This window comes from Chaetura pelagica, unplaced genomic scaffold (assembly GCF_000747805.2).
Source record: "Chaetura pelagica isolate M959 unplaced genomic scaffold, ChaPel_1.0 scaffold308, whole genome shotgun sequence".
Classification (NCBI taxonomy): domain Eukaryota; kingdom Metazoa; phylum Chordata; class Aves; order Apodiformes; family Apodidae; genus Chaetura; species Chaetura pelagica.
The window spans coordinates 1,521,836-1,540,866 of NW_009954442.1; the positions used below are offsets into that span (position 1 = coordinate 1,521,836).

At 33.8% G+C, this 19,031-nt stretch overlaps 1 protein-coding gene across 1 annotated transcript in view; it reads left to right on the top strand.

Annotated features, from left to right (window-relative positions):
- Window positions 1-19,031, top strand: part of DMD (dystrophin) — a 909,379-nt gene that overhangs the window by 167,060 nt on the left and 723,288 nt on the right. The window contains exons 9-12 of the mRNA XM_010004489.1: window positions 3,462-3,650; window positions 3,991-4,172; window positions 7,950-8,100; window positions 12,139-12,258. Of these exons, the coding sequence (XP_010002791.1) occupies window positions 3,462-3,650; window positions 3,991-4,172; window positions 7,950-8,100; window positions 12,139-12,258 (642 nt within the window). The remainder of the gene's footprint in view (window positions 1-3,461; window positions 3,651-3,990; window positions 4,173-7,949; window positions 8,101-12,138; window positions 12,259-19,031) is intronic.

Below are 19,031 nucleotides of genomic sequence, written 5' to 3' on the forward strand. Positions count from 1 at the left end.
CCCTTTTATAACACCTTTTTTTTTTTTTTTTTTTTTTTTTTTTTCATTCTAATTGAAAATATATTGTTTGAAGTAGCTTCTGTTGAAGGAGAGCTGCTTTAATAGAAGCTAAAATATATTTAGGAAAAGTTTAAATGTAATATGGATTAATTATATAGGAGGCATGAATGGAGTATTCAGCCTATTCAAGCAAACTTGACTATTTAAGATTTTAGGTAACTACAAACCCACCTTTTTTAATAATGCCTCCCAAGTATATTAGCACATAACATTGAACACTCATAAATCTCCAGGATCTCAACCTCAACTTCACAGAAACTAATTAGTATGTCTGCTAATTTGCTCTTGTCTCAGAGTCTTTATTTCACAAAAATAAGTCATATTGCAGATGTATCTCTTCATAGTTAATTGCTCTTATTATTGATGCTTTTGAAGACATTATGGTATTCTACTGTGTGAATATATAAAAAGGGTTTTGAAGTTAAATATGCTTATTGTGAAGACTTAGTCTTCAGAAAAGATCCTAATGAGAGCTATCATGACTGAGTAGTTCGAAATAATATCAGGATTGGTGGCTGGCTGTAGTGATTAAAATAAGATGAGAAATTGTCTTCATTTTCTTACATTAGAAAACAGTATAGATTATGGCTGTGATATATTTGAGGTTATGACTTGGATTGAATTTACTAAATGCACTTCTTAATTAGTTGTCTTTACTAGTTAAAACTCAAAGAAAATAAAGCTACATGCAATGTAAAATACAGTTAAAAGTTAAGATTTATATGGCTGTGATTCTGCAAAGAAAGCAGGTTACGATTTTGTTGTTAAGGGTTATTGTATTTTATGGTCTTTATTCTGTAAGACTTTTTTTCTCCCTGTTGTACCTCTGTGACAGTGTGTATGGTAATCTGGGTTTTGGTCTGAGGCAGGAGACTTAAATGAAAAACAGTATTCTGGCATGAAAATATATAAATTGTAAAAGGTCTATGGGTTCGTTGCATACATGTGCCCTAAACCAATTGATATCTTTATTTTAATGTGACTTCTGTGCTGAAATTCAGCAGTAATATCAATTTCGTTGATCTTCTGTGGATGGAAGAGAACAGTATTGTCACTCTTTGTTGAGTTTAATGCATTTTAGTTTTGGAATGTGAGCTGTATTGATTAATATAATAAATAATTAGATTTGAATTGTAACCTTTGGAGCTGGGGAGAAACCACCAAAAACCCCTACTGAGTACTGAAAAAAATAGTTCAATGAGCCAAGGATTTAGTTTTGCACACTGAGCGTTAGCAGTAAAATACAATATTTAATAGATGTTTATTGAATGCTAACCACTCTGTGCACTGAAGGACATTAAGTCAATTTTAGTCATTTTTTTTTGCTATTGATATTGTGTGTATGTGCTCCTTCATAGCCTTTTATGTAACTGTTTCCTCACTGTCCCTTCTGAGACATTGAGACATTTTCTACTGGCAGGGAATATTATTCCTGAATGACATTGCATTTTTTAATGGATACCTCTTTATTCCAACAGTTAATTAAGTTGAAATTTGTTGAGTGGTTCTCTGTTTTGATTTCTGCTGCTTTTTTATAGAAGTCCGTCGCTGAGCTTAAGTGACATATAGCGTGTAAAAGCCACACTATTTCAGAGCAGGGCCAATATTTTTTCTTTCAAATCATGATTCTTTTTTTCTGCAGTCAGATTCTGCATATGCAGATGTGGATGGCTGCTGTCCTCAGCCTTATCATTTTGTGAACCTTCAGTTATCTACCTGAACAGGAGATGCAAAAATGACTGGCCATTTTTAAAAATAGTCTGTGAGCTGACTGGCTGACTGATTCCTAGCTAAATGTGATGTAGCCTTCATCAAACATATGCATTTTTCATGTCATCTTTCCCTTTAACACTTGTGTCATCATGCATGCATACTTACACAGCAGATTACTCTCTGTAAATGTTTTGCTTTGACCCGGTCAACTTTGTTTCACATAATCATTAATAGTTTTTTAATAGTTTTTTAATCTAAATGAAAATGTATGCATTTATGTTGAACATTTTCTGTGCTTCATTGTTTATATTCCTGTAAGACAGTACTTTCTTTAAAAGAAAAAATTACTGAATTCATGAGATTTCCAAGCCTGGTTTTCTGACACAGTTTATTTACTGATTATTGTTTTTCACACATACCTGGTAATGAATTTATGACTGGTGTTTTAATTAGCCTAATGCATGTATGGTGGAGGGATCCACATAAATTGTATGTGATTATTAGATATATGCATTTTAGAATTGTTTCATTGGGAAGAGGAAAACTGAAGATTTCATTTCAAGAGATCATGGTAGTTTCATTACACTTCCTGCTTTCTAGTGATAAACTCTGACTTTCTGTCCTAAACTACAGGGAAAAGTTTTAGACACTGCTCTGGGAGTTTTATTGGCACAAATATGTCAGTAAAGGAAACTTCTGCTAACTGTTAAAATATTACGTGTCAGTATCATTTTTAATAAAAGCATAAGCATATTTTAATGTCAGCAGTTTTTTTAGTACAAACTTGCTAGCAAAGCAACTAAACTACTTCAGAACTTGTTTGGTTTGGGTTTTTTTGTTTGTTTTTGGTGGGGTTTTTTGGTATGACATATTTTACAACAAACATTCTGTATTGTTTGTTTTTCCTGTATTCTATTATACTGTTTTGTAAATACTTCTTACTGATTTCTTTTGACTATAAGCAATATATCGTAAGTGTGAATTCTATGTTTGTAAGAGTATGTAGAGGTGGCCTTTGTAGGTAAGAGAAATTGACAGTAATGCCTTTCAGTTTGCATTTTAAAAAGTTATGATTTGGCATGAGATTTTTGATCTTTTACAATTTGGAAGAATGTTTTTAACAAAATAGCTGTCTCTGGTTTGCTCAAGCTTAATATTGCATGCAGTATAAATGGCTGTTTACTTATTTGTGTTCCATAGATTCTCTGCAATGTTAGCATGCAACTTACTGCTTCTTTTTATTTTATTATATAATTTTACTAGCAGCTGTGGGAAATAAATTTCTCTCTCATTCCCAGGAGAAAATACTTAAATAAGAAACAGCAAACTAGAAACAAACAAACAAACAAAAATCAGACTGTTTATTGAAAAGCAATTTTAACAGCATTGTACGTGTGTAATTTAAATATTGACACTATTCAGAATAGTTGCTATTAATTTTGAATTCTAGTGTAAAATATCAAATTTACTTTGAGGTGTTTTTTTTTTATTTCCCTCATTCTTACCTGATCTTGGTCAATCAACAGATTCTATACTAATAAGTACTTCCATATTTTAGCCATCTAATACTTTCTCATTTTATAAAAAGCTGTGGTTCTACCCAAGACAATTATGCTCTCTTTATTCCTTTGTAGAACAGTCAGAGAAAATTATATTTGCACTACTCTTAACAGTTTTGTTTTGATCAGTTTTTAGAAACTGTCGAAGAAAAGACATTTAGCACTGTGCGGATGGTGTCTGAAATGGATCTTGAAAACTACCAAACTGCTTTAGAAGAAGTGCTCACATGGCTTCTGTCTGCTGAAGATGCGTTACAAGCACAAGGAAATATATCTAACGATGTAGAAGTTGTTAAAGAACAATTTCACACCCATGAGGTATATGTCTATATTAATCTTTCAGTAAGCATTTAACTGTTTATGTCTCACAATAATAAGGCAAAAAAACACCAAACAAACATATTTCTAGTTTTACTGCTTTTCCTGGTTTTTCATTTTGATTTGGAGAATTTAAAAGTAGTACTACAGACTGTGTCATATGCAAAAAGCGAGTGTTTATTTCCGTTTTAAGTTACAAGATTTGGTGAGTTATTAAAAAAATAAAAAACAGAGTTGAAAATCAGGTTTGGAAAGTGGTAGAATTGAAGACATTTCTCTAAAATGTGCTTATTTCATTCTGAATAATAAAACTTAAACTGAATATTATTTTTATTGTCAGGGTTTTATGATGGAATTAACAGCTCATCAAGGACGTGTTGGCAATGTTTTGCAAGTTGGAAGTCAACTTCTATCAATTGGGAAACTTTCAGATGATGAAGAGAATGAAATCCAAGAACAAATGAATCTACTTAATTCTCGATGGGAAAGTCTCAGGGTAGCAAGTATGGAAAAGCAAAGCAAGTAAGTAATATGTCAGGTAAAATGCTGTATATGGAGTTGGACCTGAAACAGCTGTGAATTTGACTAATGGGATTTTCTTTCACTTCACTGTCATTTTTTTTCTATTTTTTTTTTTAACCTGAAATTTGATGTGCAGTGGCTTTTAATGTATGTTTTCAGACTGGAAGCTGCACCAATCATTGGCTATCAACAACTTGGACACTAATAACATTTTAAACAAAATGTATATAACCTACCTCAATTTTTTCTGATTGCTTCAACAAGGGTCACTGGTAGCTTCAGTGATTCCCTCTAGTTACTATGTTTCACATTAGGGTCAACAATTGCATTACACTGCCTCTTTTCAGCTGGCTACTGAGTATTGAGATTGTTTACTTTTCTTAGACAATCTATAACATTGTTATGGGTTTCAGTTGTATCAACCTGACCTCCTCCAACATCTTATTTTCTTGGACAGAAGGCTCTGTGGTACTTCACTAAAGGGAGGTTTTACTTGTCATGTATTTTCATTTAAATCAACATATGCAAGTATCAACCTCACCTCTGTGAGTGATACTATATAAAAACAAACAAACAAACAAAAAAAGTCCTTTAACACCAATTATTAAACTTATCTCCTGGATGTAGCTGTAGGTCATTGCTTGGGAAATTGAGTAATCTAGTATATTCTGAAGCATATCATATTTGGGTAATGTGAAATCAGAAGAAGACAAAGTGATAAGGAGTTCACAGATAATGTGCTACTATTTAATTTTGTATATAAAAAATCTGTGAAAAATTCAGTGGAATTTGGATTAGGGCAAGAGAAAATTTCTCAGGAGTGATGTGCTTAGATATGGCTAATATGGACCTGTTGGCTCAAAAAAATTTCCAAGCACAAGCTGGAGAGTTATGAACAGCTTTCATATTACAGTGTCATGTATTTCTGGGTCATTATACAGAATCTAAACTCTCGGGATCTGTCTTCTGCTTCAGTTTAAAGCAAAATCTGAGCACAATGCTCTAATCTAGTGTTTAAGGCAACAGTGTTACATTTATCCAAACAGATGGTTTTTGTGAAGGTGAGAACAGCAGGGCTCCTATGCTCTCTTGTAATGGTCATAGGAAATGTTAAAAAGAGGTAACACTTTACAGCTCAGGGGAAGAAAAAGCAAGTGGTCAACAAAGAGAGGAGAAAGATAGTGATGAAGCACATTATGAAAGTGAAAGGATCTTATGAAAAGTGATTTAGGAGGTCAGAATATCAGAGAAGTTTGGAACACAGACTGCTATTTTGTAAAAGCAGATGAAATTGTTTTCCCTATGTATTCTATGTACTGAAAGTATTTCACTCTTCTAGCAAGCAATATATATATATTAGCATGCTGAAGGAAAACAACCAGTTTTTTTCATTTCATCCTCCTGTCCTTCCCCAGATAAGATTCTGTATAGTAAAGCATCTCAAAGTGATAAAATAACCATTGGAGAGGAAAACTGAATGCACTCCACTTTATGGAGAATTCTACCGCTATTAAAACACATTCATTAAAATGGGAAAGTATATTTTATTTGAAACTTATGAGGTCCCCTACCATAAACAGAGATTATTATAGCCACCTGAGATGCATAAATAAGTACAAAAACTTCTCTCAGATGTTTATAGAAGTAATTTGAAAACCAGGCAGTACCTGGAGAATGGGAAGAAACAAGAAACATTATTTTGCTTAACTGTTATTAAATTGTTTTCTGTGTTTATTTATTTTGGAAGTTTATGTTCCTTGTGTCAGAATAATATCAATATATATATCAATATTCTCTATGTAGTAAATATTTACTTGGGGCCACAAGGTTGGAGAAGGGTTTAGAGGGGAAGCCGTAGGAGAAGCAGCTAAAGACACTTGGTATGTTCAGCCTGGAGGAGACTGAAGGGAGACCTCATTGCAGCTAACTGCTTCCTCATTAGAGAAGGAGGAGGAATAGAAGCTGACCTCTTCTCTCTGGTGACCAACAGTAGGATCTGAGGGAACAGTAGGAAGATGTGCAGGGGGAGGTTTAGGTTGGAGATTAGGAAGTGATTCTTTACCCAGAGGATGGTGGAACACTGCAATAGGTCCCTCAGGGAAGCAGTAATGGCACCAAGCCTAACAATATTCAAGAAACATTTGGACAATGCCCTCAGGGACATGTTGTGAACTTTGGAGTTGTCTTGTTCTGAGGTGGGAGTTGGACCTGGTAATCCAAGCTGTGCGAGCAGGTGGTTGAGCCACCATCCCTGGAGACATCTAAAAAGACAGATGTGGTGTCAGGGGACAGAGTTCAGAGGTGGACATGACAGAGTTAGGGTAGTGGTTGGACTCAATGATCTTGAAGGTCTTTTTCAACCTGAATGATACTGTAATACTTAATAATGTCTTGGTTTTCTTAAATCAAATTCTCTTTAGCAGGTTTTCTACTGCATTTCTTTAATTTATTGTTAAAAATATCTCTAGGATGAAGCATTATATTTAATTTTTATGATAACTTGGTTTAGAATATCAGCTAAGACAAAATACATACTTGAAAGTGAAGAAGGAATGGGTTAGATCTGAGATACCTTATCCCTTGTGAACCATGGGTTATAATAAATTAGGCTATCAGCTTCTTGTACTCTATCCATAAAGAAAGGGAGAACGTAGAGTGGAAAATATGCTACAGTACTTGAATCTTCTGGTCATTTTGATCAATAATTAACACATGATTTCTGAAAAAAAAAAAAAAAACACAACTGAAATCATAGTACATCATGAAGATCCGTAACACTCTGTTCTTAGAAAAACAAATCTTGAGAAAGATAATACTGAAAAGTATTACTGTTAAGTATCTGCTATTTAGGGATTTGGATTAATTGAGCCCTTCCCATTTGTTGGAACAATTTATTTTTTTTTTTTTTTCTTCAGCGTCTCAAGTTCTGTTGAAATTTCATTTCCTACTTTTAGTTGTTCCTGTGATTTGTTTTCTATGGTCCTTTTCTTCCAAGAGCTACTAACTGGAGTCTTTAAAACTTATTACTGTTTCTGGAAAGTAGCATAACTTCACAGAGCTCCAGGTGTAACACCAATAATATCTTAGTGCCATATGGGACCAGTGAGATACCATTCAAGAAACAGGTGTAACTAAAAGCTTATTTCAAAACAAAAATTTATTTTTGCTAAATTTGTTTGCAAGTCTTTATTTCCATAAATTTAGCTCATCTTGGTGTTTGCCTGCAATTTCTCCCCATTTCTGCATCTTCTGCTCTGTATTAGAAAATATTTGGCATGTCCATGTTCTCCTCAGGCTTCCTTTGATCACTGCTTGTGCTCCTTCTTTGTTTCCCAGAGTGCCTTTCATATTTTTTCTCCATTATTTCTCCTGTTTCAAGAAGCTCTGTTTTCACTTGTATTAATGTGGTTATCAATACCACTTGATGATTTCTATTTCAGAAGTCCATAGCCAGTTTTCTTTTTTTCTTTTATCCAGATGCAAGTGATAATTCTGAGATAAAAGATTATTATTGTTGGCTGCCCTAAAGGAAAAAAGTACAAGCAGCTTCTTTTTGTAACAGCTAAGTTTTTATGACTAAAATACCCAAGTCTTAGGAATTTTTTTTAATAATTCTGTTTTCAGCCTTGTTTGAAAATATCTTGTTCATTCTTATTGCTTGTAACTTTGGGGATATTGGAAAAGTAAACAAGGTAGATATTTCTGCATGTTGGTTTGGTTTGGTTTTGGTTTTGGTTTTCATGTATAAATGAAAATAACTATTTATTTGTTTTACAGTTTACATAAAATGCTAATGGATCTGCAGAATCAGCAGCTAGCCCAGTTAGCTGACTGGCTGACAAAAACAGAGGAGAGGACAAGGAAAATTGATTTGGAGCCCTTAGGTCCAGATTTAGAGGACCTAAAGCGTCAAATAGGAGTGCATAAGGTATGCTATGGTGTGCTTCCAAAGGCATAAAAAATAATTTCACTTTTTGATATTTTGAAAGCCCTATTCCTGCAATTAGAGTAAAGCAAAAGTAATATGGAATCTTGGTTTAATATTTATTGTTTTGTACAATTAACAAGCATTTATAGTGTTATCCAAACTCTTTTATCCTGATGTAAAAAATAAAATAAAATTTAAATTCCTTTAAAAATATAAACGAGACACTAGAATATGTGAAGCAACTGTAATAACATTTCATCGCACAGTAGAATAAGAATATATCAGATTTGTAATAACTGTTAATTCTTTTTGTGTGCTGTATTTTTTCGCTTGCATAATGCAGCAGCAATTGATACAGTGGTCATAATAAGACTGCATAATCTTGTTAGGACTCCTGGGACTCTGAATATATAAGTGTACAGAACTATAAAACAGACACTAGTTAACCACAGAAAATATTTCTTTAGTAATGTATTTAAATAAATAAATAAATAAATGGAGGGTATGAGAGAATTTTACCCTTTTTTTTCCGCATTCCATGAGAGTAATTCTTTAATTGGAAAAAATTAAGAATTGAAAAGCAAGACTATAATTTATGTAATGGCTTTGTTTCATTTACTGGATTAATTTTTCTGACTTTGTATCTAAATTTGAAATTATATTTGTGTATGTATCGATGGCAGAGTTGATGACAGGGAAACACAGGAAAGTACAGAAAGCAGAAATGATTTTTTAAGAACATGGAGAACTCTGAGAACCTGTTCGTGTTTCTACATCAGTGGTTCAAAGCAGTTCAGTTCCGTATTATCTTGAGACATTTTAACATTTGATGCTTGACAGCCTGTGTCAGTGCTAGTCCAGGATCTAGAGGGCAGATCATCCAGTAAAAAAACTCAGACTGAAACCAGCTTTTACGTTCTTTTAAAAATTAGGTCAAAAGCTGCAAAAAACTGCATGATCCAATTCTGTGTCAAAGGTGATTTCTCTGCATTCTGGTTAAGGAGAGCTACTGGAAAAGAATACAAATTCTACACCTATTACTTTTATTTGTGCTATCTGTGCTTCCCTGTGAGGGGACAGTGCATTTCATTATGCTGGTTTGCTTGATAAGCATATATTCTGACATGAAATTTTCTTTTTAAAAAAGACAGCAGGTAATTATAGAATCATAATAAGAAAAAAGAAACTGGAAAGATATAAAGAAACTGGAAAAAATAAAGAAATATCATTCAGTAATGTCTATAGGGAATGGCACCCACCAGTATGACCAGAGAAAGCATGCAACATCCTTTCCACCATGCTACCACTACTAGTTCAGTAGTATATAAGGTTAATATCTTCAGAGTACAGAAAATTTTCTGAGTGGACTGAAATAGAGGTGAATTCTAGTAGGCTTTATGTCATTAGCAAGGTACACAGTTCTGGTAAAAATCTGGCCTGGTTAATACATTTTGGAGTAACAGTCAAACATTTAAGTAAAGAGCTATTGGTCTTTGCAGCAGTGTTTATGTATTTTGTCTGCTTTTGCAAGTATCCTTTCTTAATAATTTTATAAAGTGAGAAAATTACTTTTCAATAAAAATGTGAGGACTATTGAACTGTCTAAGCAGAGTACTATATTAGTAATTTTATAATGAAGAAAAAATCTGCTGTTAATGCAATTGGTTTTATTAGCCATCATTATTATTATACAATTTATGGTAGTGGATTTTATAGTTTCATTAATTTCCTAAAAGGTCTAAGGTGCTTTGGTATTTATGCTGTTTCTGGAAGGCTGAGCTTTTTTTCTTTTTTATGAAAATGTCAAAAACTATGGAAAATTTGTGGTGTTACAAGTTGTCAGTACTGCCAATTAATTGCAAAGGTAAAATCAGACACTTCCTAACTGTTGAAATATCAAGGGTGGATTTCTTTTGGGGTGCTTGGATACCCTAAATAGGTATTTTTATGCAGTTTGAAGTACATTAGGTTGGAGTTGCATAAGTTATTATCTGATAGATAGGAATTAAAGGAACAGTGGAGTTTTATGAGTTTCTGTTATTACTCTCCCATGCATCAACATCTATATCCATCATACATTTTACATCTTTGAAAAGGTCAGGAGAAATTGTAAGAAACTTCAATAGAAATTATTTGAACAGAGTGCTTTCCAGTCCTGCGACTGCCCTTGGTACCTTCTATTTCAACAAGCTCCGATATAGAAACGACCATTGACAGTGAATTTCATGGTAAAAATCAGACACTTGGATTATAAAGAAGAGTCTTTTCTCTCAGAGCAAATTGAATCTTTCTGGAGATTAGAAAATGGCTCAACTTTGTGCTTGCATCAGTTTCTTCTCATATCTTTAGCACTGTGCGTGTGACTGCCACTTCCAAAATGGTCTCCATTCCTGCACTTGTAGAGCATTGCTAACTCTAGTTTTGTTCTGGGATACTGTTGGTCAGATACTCATTAATCAGGAAATATAAGTCATCTTTTCCCTGGCTCTAGGCTTACAGAGCAATCTTTTGATTGTCATATGGCTGAAGGAAGGAATTGAACCTGAGGAAAACAAGCTGCGTAATGTGGTCTGACCCATGAATGCCCTGCCTCCTCTTTCTAGATAAAAATTAGAACTCTAGAATTTGTTAGAGTATGTAATTTATCCCTTAAAAACAAAGTAGTATGTAAATTCCTTTCCTCTTTCCTATAGCCACATTATATTTTATTTTTTTAATTTCCAATTAAAGTAAGAACATTTACCAAAGAGATTTAAAATGTGTGACCTAATCTTCAGCAAGGGCTTGTTTTATGTACCTAACTGAATTATGTTACTTGAGAAAACAAAAGAAAAATTGATATAGTGAAATTCAACATAGTTTGTAATACATTCAAGGTTTCTGTTGTGACAAGGCATATGTGGTTAGCCATGTTATTTTTCAGATTGTGACTATATTACTAAATATGTACTAACCACTTCTGCTGAAATATTTAGGGCACAATCCAGAATACTAAAACCCACCAAGGGGGTGTTATGAAGGTGTTAAAGTAATTACAGTAGCTCAGATGTTATTTTTCTAAATATTTTTTTGTGATGTAGGTTACAGTTATGTGTACAGTGAATATGCAGCAAACCATCATCTCAAGTATAATTATGTCTATACTTCCCATTTCAATTCCCTGTGCATTGTGAGAAGGGAGGGAACAACATGAAACCTGGGAAATTATGGGAGAGCCAGAGAGGTGTGAAGAGTTGTAGAAATTTGGCAAAGTTAGCTATTATTCAGATATCAATTTGTGCCAATTTGAGAGATCTTTCTTCACTTTTAGCAATTTCTCAGCAGAAGATTGTCCTCAGTTTTATTGCAGCTTGCAGCTGGAACTGGGTACCAAAGCTAAATGTGCAAGAAAGTTTATCTTCAGACATTCAGGAACAATAAAGTGCCTCTTTCACTTACTTTCCTGGTTTCTTCAGTAAGTGAAACAGAGGTACTGCATCTGTTTCCTAATCTTGAGTGATCTCCTGAGAAATTTCATCCTATAGTACTAATGTAGGTGTGCCAAGCTGAAGATAGTATGCAGTTGCTTAATTAAAAGCCTATGTATTTTTGACGTTTTGTTTGACTTTTGACATTTGACTTTTTCAGTATTAAATTATTTTAATATGTTTATATGAAGTACAAAGTCTAATCCAGTGGCTTTTTAAAATTTTCCCAATGGTATGCATATATGCTGTACTGATACCTGTAAGTCAGCTGCATTAATTCAACAAATGCCATCTCAAGCTAAATATCTTGTTTGAAATAATGTATCAGGAGTACAGACTTGTGAGTAACAATAAGCTATTTTTTTGAAAGGTATGGAAATCTGCCCAATGGGCTTATGTTAGCCTATGTATTTGCTAAGGTAACAAAATGAGTTTATAGTACTTAGTATTGACATCAATAGGATTATAAAGTTCTCAAAGGTGTTAGTTATGCATGTTAATCAGTGGGAGTCTGAACACAGCAATTTCTTAATTTGGAACACATTTTCTAATGCATATGCTTTAAATATAGGCATTTCAAGAAGATTTGGAACAGGAACAAGTCAAGGTGAATTCTCTAACCCATATGGTAGTGGTGGTGGATGAAAACAGTGGAGACAGAGCTACTGCAGCACTGGAAGAGCAGCTTCAGGTAACAACTGAACTTCTGGCTCTCACAGAAGAAGCTATCAGTGGCCTTAAGTGTTGATAAGTTTGAAGAAGAACTACTTGTAGTATTAGGTGTATCACAGGAGATATTTCTGAGGATAATCTTAAATATTTCTGCAGGACATGACTTTTGAATAAATGGATAAATGCATGTAATTTGGAGAAAAAAATAACAGAACAACTTTCTATTTTGTGATTCCTTTAGTATCAACCTCTTTCATCTATCCAAGGACAAGTGTTTGTCTTTTCTTTCTTAACTATGTTTCATTACTTCTGAAAGAAGTAGCATGATTATCTGTTGTAGTTAAGAAGAAGGATATTGCATCTGACAATGTATACAGTTCAGCAGAGTGTGAGGTAGTGAGAATGGAGGATTTTTCTTCAAGTATATGTGGTATATTTTGTTGTTACACTAACATACAGGTGTCATTATCCACTGGCAACTGCTTAAATGCGCATTTCTTTTAAGTCATGTCCAACATATATCTCTTAATAGCAACTCTGGTCCCACAGAATTAAAATAGGACTTCTTAAAAATAAGCAAAAGCAAAAGTGAATGTACAGAGGATCATATTTTAATTTTATATATTTTTTTAAACAAATAATGATTATCCAGAAGTATTCACATGCTATTTTTTAAAAAATACTTTTTTGGGTGGAAAGTAATAATTTCTCTCCCATTAGTTTCTTGTGGACATGTTTATTAGGAAATTGAGGGAATCATCTCTTAGTTTCATTTCGCTATTTCAGTGTATATTCTCTTCAGTATACACGTTATTTACAATGGTTTATCATTTAGGATTCTTATGACAAGGCTTCCTAGAGTACTAGAACTGGGAGAAGTTAACAGCAGTAGTCTTGCAGTCCAAACCTGTTCTTAATTGCATTTTGACCTAAAGCCTAAACAATCAACAGACAAAATCTCCCATATATTCTATTTTATAAATACACTTACTTGAGTATCCTTAAAAGGTAACACATTAGAGATTGGTGTGTGATAAAACTAGTAGTTGATGTGTTCTAAAATTTCTAAATCTTACCTTTTTTTAAAAGGAAGTTCAGTATTTGCCTTACATCTTTACTCTTACTGTAATTTCTGAATGAACTTAAATGGATAATTTGCGTTGAGATACATTGATTGAAATAAAGAAGGATAGTCCTGTGTTGATGGTCACATCTCCAGGGTTACTGCTCAGGGAGTGTGGCAGTACTACATCCAAGATTCCTTTGATTTTTGTCTTTTGCTAAGAATAAAGTACTTTCATTTTATTTCATTGCTCAGAAAAATAAAAAAGGTTTCTGTTTTTTAATTATTAAACCTCAAGTTTTCTCTATTGAAGCTATCGATGCATTCCATTGAAAGGTATGTCTGTGCCACAGACAAAATATGTGTGCTATCTTGAATCTAGCTATTTTTTGTACCAATACCAGTTAATCAGTCATTAGTTTGGGACTTAGAGTAGGTAGTACACATTTGGCTAGAAGACAGAGCACTGCCACTTCAAAAATAAGTCTCAATTTTCTTTACTGGTACTTCTTAGTCATTCAGGGAGCATAACACAGTCAAGGTGCAATAGAGGCTTTACTGATCTGGTCAATTATTACTTCCTTTTAAATTCATCTTCAGAGTCAGAACTGTGGAGTACCTGCTCAAGACATGCTTAACCTTCCAGAATTTTGCGCCAGCTCCTTGTATTCTGTTTAGTGGAATAAAATTAATCCATTGCAAACATGTGGTTCCAAAAGCTAAACTAAACTAGGCAAATATCATCAATTGAAGAGAAATAAACCTGAAATTAAATACAAAAATGAATGGGAAAACGTTCAACCAGGATGTTGTTCTGTATTGACAAGGAGTAGGTTCTTGCTAAGAGGCCTACAGTAAAGCATGACCAGAAAAAGTAGGGGAAATTATTAAAGGTATTTGATATTTACTGCACTTCAATAATTTGAAGATGTACAACTGAGATGTTTTAATGCTGTGAAAAGCAAACAATAGGTTGGTGGATTATTAGACATTTAGTCTACTTTAACGTCTTCAGATATGGGAACGATTAGGAGCACTTCAGGCAATACAGATGCATCCTCCTAATATGACGCTAGTTGCGAAGGTACCATTTGCATCCTGTGCAACCTCTGTGGCTGACTCATGTTGAAATCCTATCTGAAATGGAACTCAGACCTTACTGTGCTACAATTACCCCATTAAAGAAATATAAAGAATTATGAGTGTGAATTGAACACAATGGAAATACACCATTTGTACTAGTGGAGGGTGCCTGTTTTGGGGGTTAAAGCATGCCCCGTTATTAGTGTAATTGAGAAAAGTAGATTCCTTGAAATATGCTAATTAAGACAACTCCTGAGGCACTGTGCCCTGAAGCACAGGGCAGTGTGGCATGGAACAGGCCAGCTGCTGTTCGGTTCCCTCCTTGAATCACACTTTCGTATAGAAGAATCTGAAAGAAATCTGAAAGAAAAATCCCATTGCTCTGGAAGTCACAGAATATGTACCTGTATTACAGATATTAATAAAAACAAAATACGGATCTAAAGGTATGGAGTTAATGGTGTTGGGGAGATGTGCAAGAAGCTTTCATACTTTTATGCCCAGAACTGAGTTACCACTCTCCACCAAATACCCTAGCAAAATGTTACATCTCCTTTTTTGAGGGTACAGAAAGATAATAACTGATAATCATAGAATCATAGAATGGTTTGGATTGGAAGGGACCTTAAAGATCATCTAGTTCCAATCCCCCTGCATGGGCAGGGACACCTCCCACTAGTTCAGGTTGCTCAAAGCCCCATCCAACCTGGCCTTGAGCACTTGCGGGGAGAAGGCATCCACAACTTCCCTGGGCAACCTGTTCCAGTGTCTCAGCACCCTCACACTAAAGAATTTCTTCTTAATGTCTAAACTTATCTCTCCTCTTCCAGTTTTAATCCTTTGCCCCTTGTCCTCTCACTACAAGCCCTTGTAAAAAGTCCCTCCCCGGCTTTCCTGTAGGCCCCTTCAGGTACTAGGAGGCCACTCTGAGATGTCCCTGGAGCCTTCTCTTCTCCAGGAACAACCCCAACTCAGCCTGTCAGCCTTCATATAAATTGAATATAAGCACAGAAGATACAATGGGTTGACAGGCACAACCATTAAAGCATTTGACAAAAAGCACAGTGGAACAAAGTTTAGAGCTTATGTATCTGCCAGTCTAACTTTTAAAAGCAGAACAAGACAAGTGCATGTCATAGAAAAACGCTTCTTAATAAGGTTGCCAGAGTGAGATACTGGTCAGGATCAGACTTGGAAGAAAGTGGACAGTTATTTCTCTGTAACACTCAAGGCTGTATTTTCCAAGCAGCTACATTTCAATTATGCCTTTCTTTTTGAAAAGGATTGAGATCCTGAACATGTTTTTATTTACATAGATATCTATGTATATAATGCATATATTTATACATGCATCTGTGTAAAACAATGTTAAATGCCATAAATAAGTTCATTTGCAGATTTTAAAATTCTTAACAGGGTGAAAAAAACCTATACTGTCTTCAAATAAATATTGTAAAACTTCTTAATATCTATTGCATATGCAAAAAATAAAATAAAAAAAATATATCTGTTTAAAAGACAGTGACATAGAAGCAAAAAGTGTCCCCTAAAAGAAATAATCCATAGAAGAGTTAACCTTTTTTTTTTTTTTTTTTTTGAAAAAAATACAATAAACACAATTACAGTGCTTCTGTTATTAGTATCTGTTGCCCTAAGGTAGTCTGGAGAGATTGCAACTAGCCTAGGTGAGTTTGAATGTTAAAACTATTTTTACATAACAGTGGTTGCTTGACATACCAGTATGTGATATATTGTGAGGCTCTAGCTATTTATGCTGCTACTGCTGAGAACTGATTATTTAGACTTTTGACTCCTAGACCCCAGTAGGCTCAAGCCAGAGCCTTACCAAAAAGGCAGCTGCTGATTAAGGCTCAAATCTGTGTTTAGTGCTACAAAATCAGAGGACTATACTGGCAAATCTGTTGCAACAGTCTGTCTTGTTTCTCAAGAGTGTGGGAAATTATCTTCAGCCCAGAGAAGAGCCTGGATAGCATATAGAAGCCATGAAAGCAGGGAGATTTTGCTCTAATTATACCCAGTAGACTATAGGTCCCTTAAGGACTCTTCTGGGCTAACTCAAATTAGAGCACTCTCCAGACTTCAAGGGTCAGGGTCTGTGCTGGAAAGAGATCTGCATTAAATGTATCAAATGCTTCTTGATGGCCTTTTTCCCTGGTGAGCAAAAGGAGCTGAGAATGTAATTTACATTGTCTATTATATATTCATATTATTCAAGGTACTATAATTTGATTGATGATGATGTCTGGGTAGTTCTTGTAAAAATATGTCAAAATAAGTGAGGAATGTTAAAAAAACTACACAGATTGCTTTTTGCTACATGAGAGAAATTCTATGAATGTGCTAAATATTTTTAAATTGATTTTGCATATAGACAAAAGTTTCCACTGTTTCTCATTACTTTAAGGGCTGGACAGCCTTACCTTATTAAAAAAGAATCTTAAAAAAACCCCTAGTCTTAAAGGCCTTTATTTCACTTTTTATACATTTGCTCCAATGTTTCCAAGAGTTGTGTTGGTTTTACTAATATTTTTACTCATTTTTCTCATTGTTTACACTCATAAAGTATATCATAGTCGTGAAGGCAAGTCGAGGAAGATGTTACTGTTGATGCTGAGATCAAGCTGTATTTCTTTGTGAGGTCTATAATGAAAAAATTCAGCTGCTTTAATGTGAGATATTTAAAAATTACTCAGGTATAATTTTTTTAATAAAATACTGTTTATCGAAGATTTACTGCTTTATTTATAAAACATCGAAAGAATATGATATCATAGCAGTCTGATATAAAAAAGTCTTATAGACATAATGATAGGGAACTAGTTTGAGGCTTAGTCTATGATGAGCACAGCAAATTTAAGCAATCCCATAGAATACGCTGACAGATACGGAGAAATTAAGTAGCTGAGAACATACTTGGCAATACATCTGCCAATAGGTAGTTTGTTGTTTGAGTATATTAGTGTATGTTTCCACCAACTCTATAAGTTTTCCTCTGCATCCATGAATGTGTAGGCAAGTGTATATGCATTTTTAAGGCCCTTTGCAAAGTGGAGGTGTAAGACCTTGAGTAAGTCATGGTATTGCACACTTTAAAAATTAGATTTTCTTCAGAAAAATGTTGTGTCTATGGAAGTCCATTCTTTTTAAAGATCCTGTTTGAACAAAATGCCTTTTCTTATCAAAGACCTTGTATATGACTTGTATGAGAATTCAGAATTTCAGTCTGGTGGGAACTATTGGTTAAATTTGTGCAATGTCATTTATTCTGATCGACAGCTGCATTACCAATGGAGAGATGTCTCTTCATGAAAATATTTTTCTGAAAACATTTATCTGAATCAAGGGTGCCAAAAACTTTGCTGCTTAACTTTGGGATGATTTATGAATACTTCAGTAAAAATTCTATTTTTAAAATGCAGTGCATAATTAGGATCCATATATTTCAATATAAATCATGTGCCAAACAAAAAAAAAATGTGACTCATCTCACCATCTGAATATATAGAATTTAATTTTTCTCCTGTAATAAAGGGAAGAAAGGGCAAATAGAGGAAACTGTACTAGATGGGCTTGTAACCTCTTAAAGAATAATAGCTGCTGCTTATGAATTTGTTGAACCACGTACAGTGGCTTTTAATAGTTAATTAATAATAATTGGCTTGAATTGAAAGAATTACTAGCAAAGACAGTCTTGGATCAGGATTCAGATTAGAAGTATTTGAGCTATGAGGAAGGATATGCTTACGATTTTTTAACTAGTTATTAACAAGTGAAGCAGTCAAGGTAAAAAAAAAAGTCATGTTCAATTGAATATAAGAAACTGAATAGGTGCTTGATATTGCAGATCAGCTAGGTTGTCTTCTGGGCTTGGAGAAAAAGGAGGGTGGAGAGGTTTAGACTGTCTTGAGGTAAACTGGCAATTTGATCAGGAAAAATGAAACTCATTATTTTCTGACACCAAGATTTTTACTTTTTCAAATCAATAAAATGAGTAAAAATATATTTTTTGCAGAAAAGGCATTATTTGGTATATTATATGTACATTACCATATACATTAATAAATACTATTTGTGAAGTAAATTGTTGGTTTTTTTAAGGAAAAAAAAATAGTCTTAAAAAGAAAATTTGGGTTAGTCAGCTCTGAATAATTTTCTGTGTTATGCTATGTCATGCAATTTGGCAATTTTATTTAATATTGTAAGTGAGTAAAATCAATGGGTAAAATATATGGTACGCTATTTCCTGTTAAGTTCAGGACATAAATGTTTCACAACCAAGTATCTATTTCTGTCAATATTGCAATTATCTTTCCAAAATATCCACATTTAGAATCTGAAGCTTTCTGTGTTTGTTTGAATAGGTGATCTTAGATTGTGTTGTTTTATGGCAAGCAAACACTGACACCAAAAGTGAGTTTAATGTGAAAAGGAATCTGATTCTTAGATTTGAAAAAAATGCTTTGGTTTTCTCTAGATCTAACTAGGGAAGAAATCAAATACCCATTACCTAATTTCAAGTATATACCAAACCCATTATCTTAATATAAAACCTAAAAAAACCAAACAAAACAACTTTCTTAAAATCTACTTTGTATTTATGCGGTGACTGAAAATGAATACCTCTC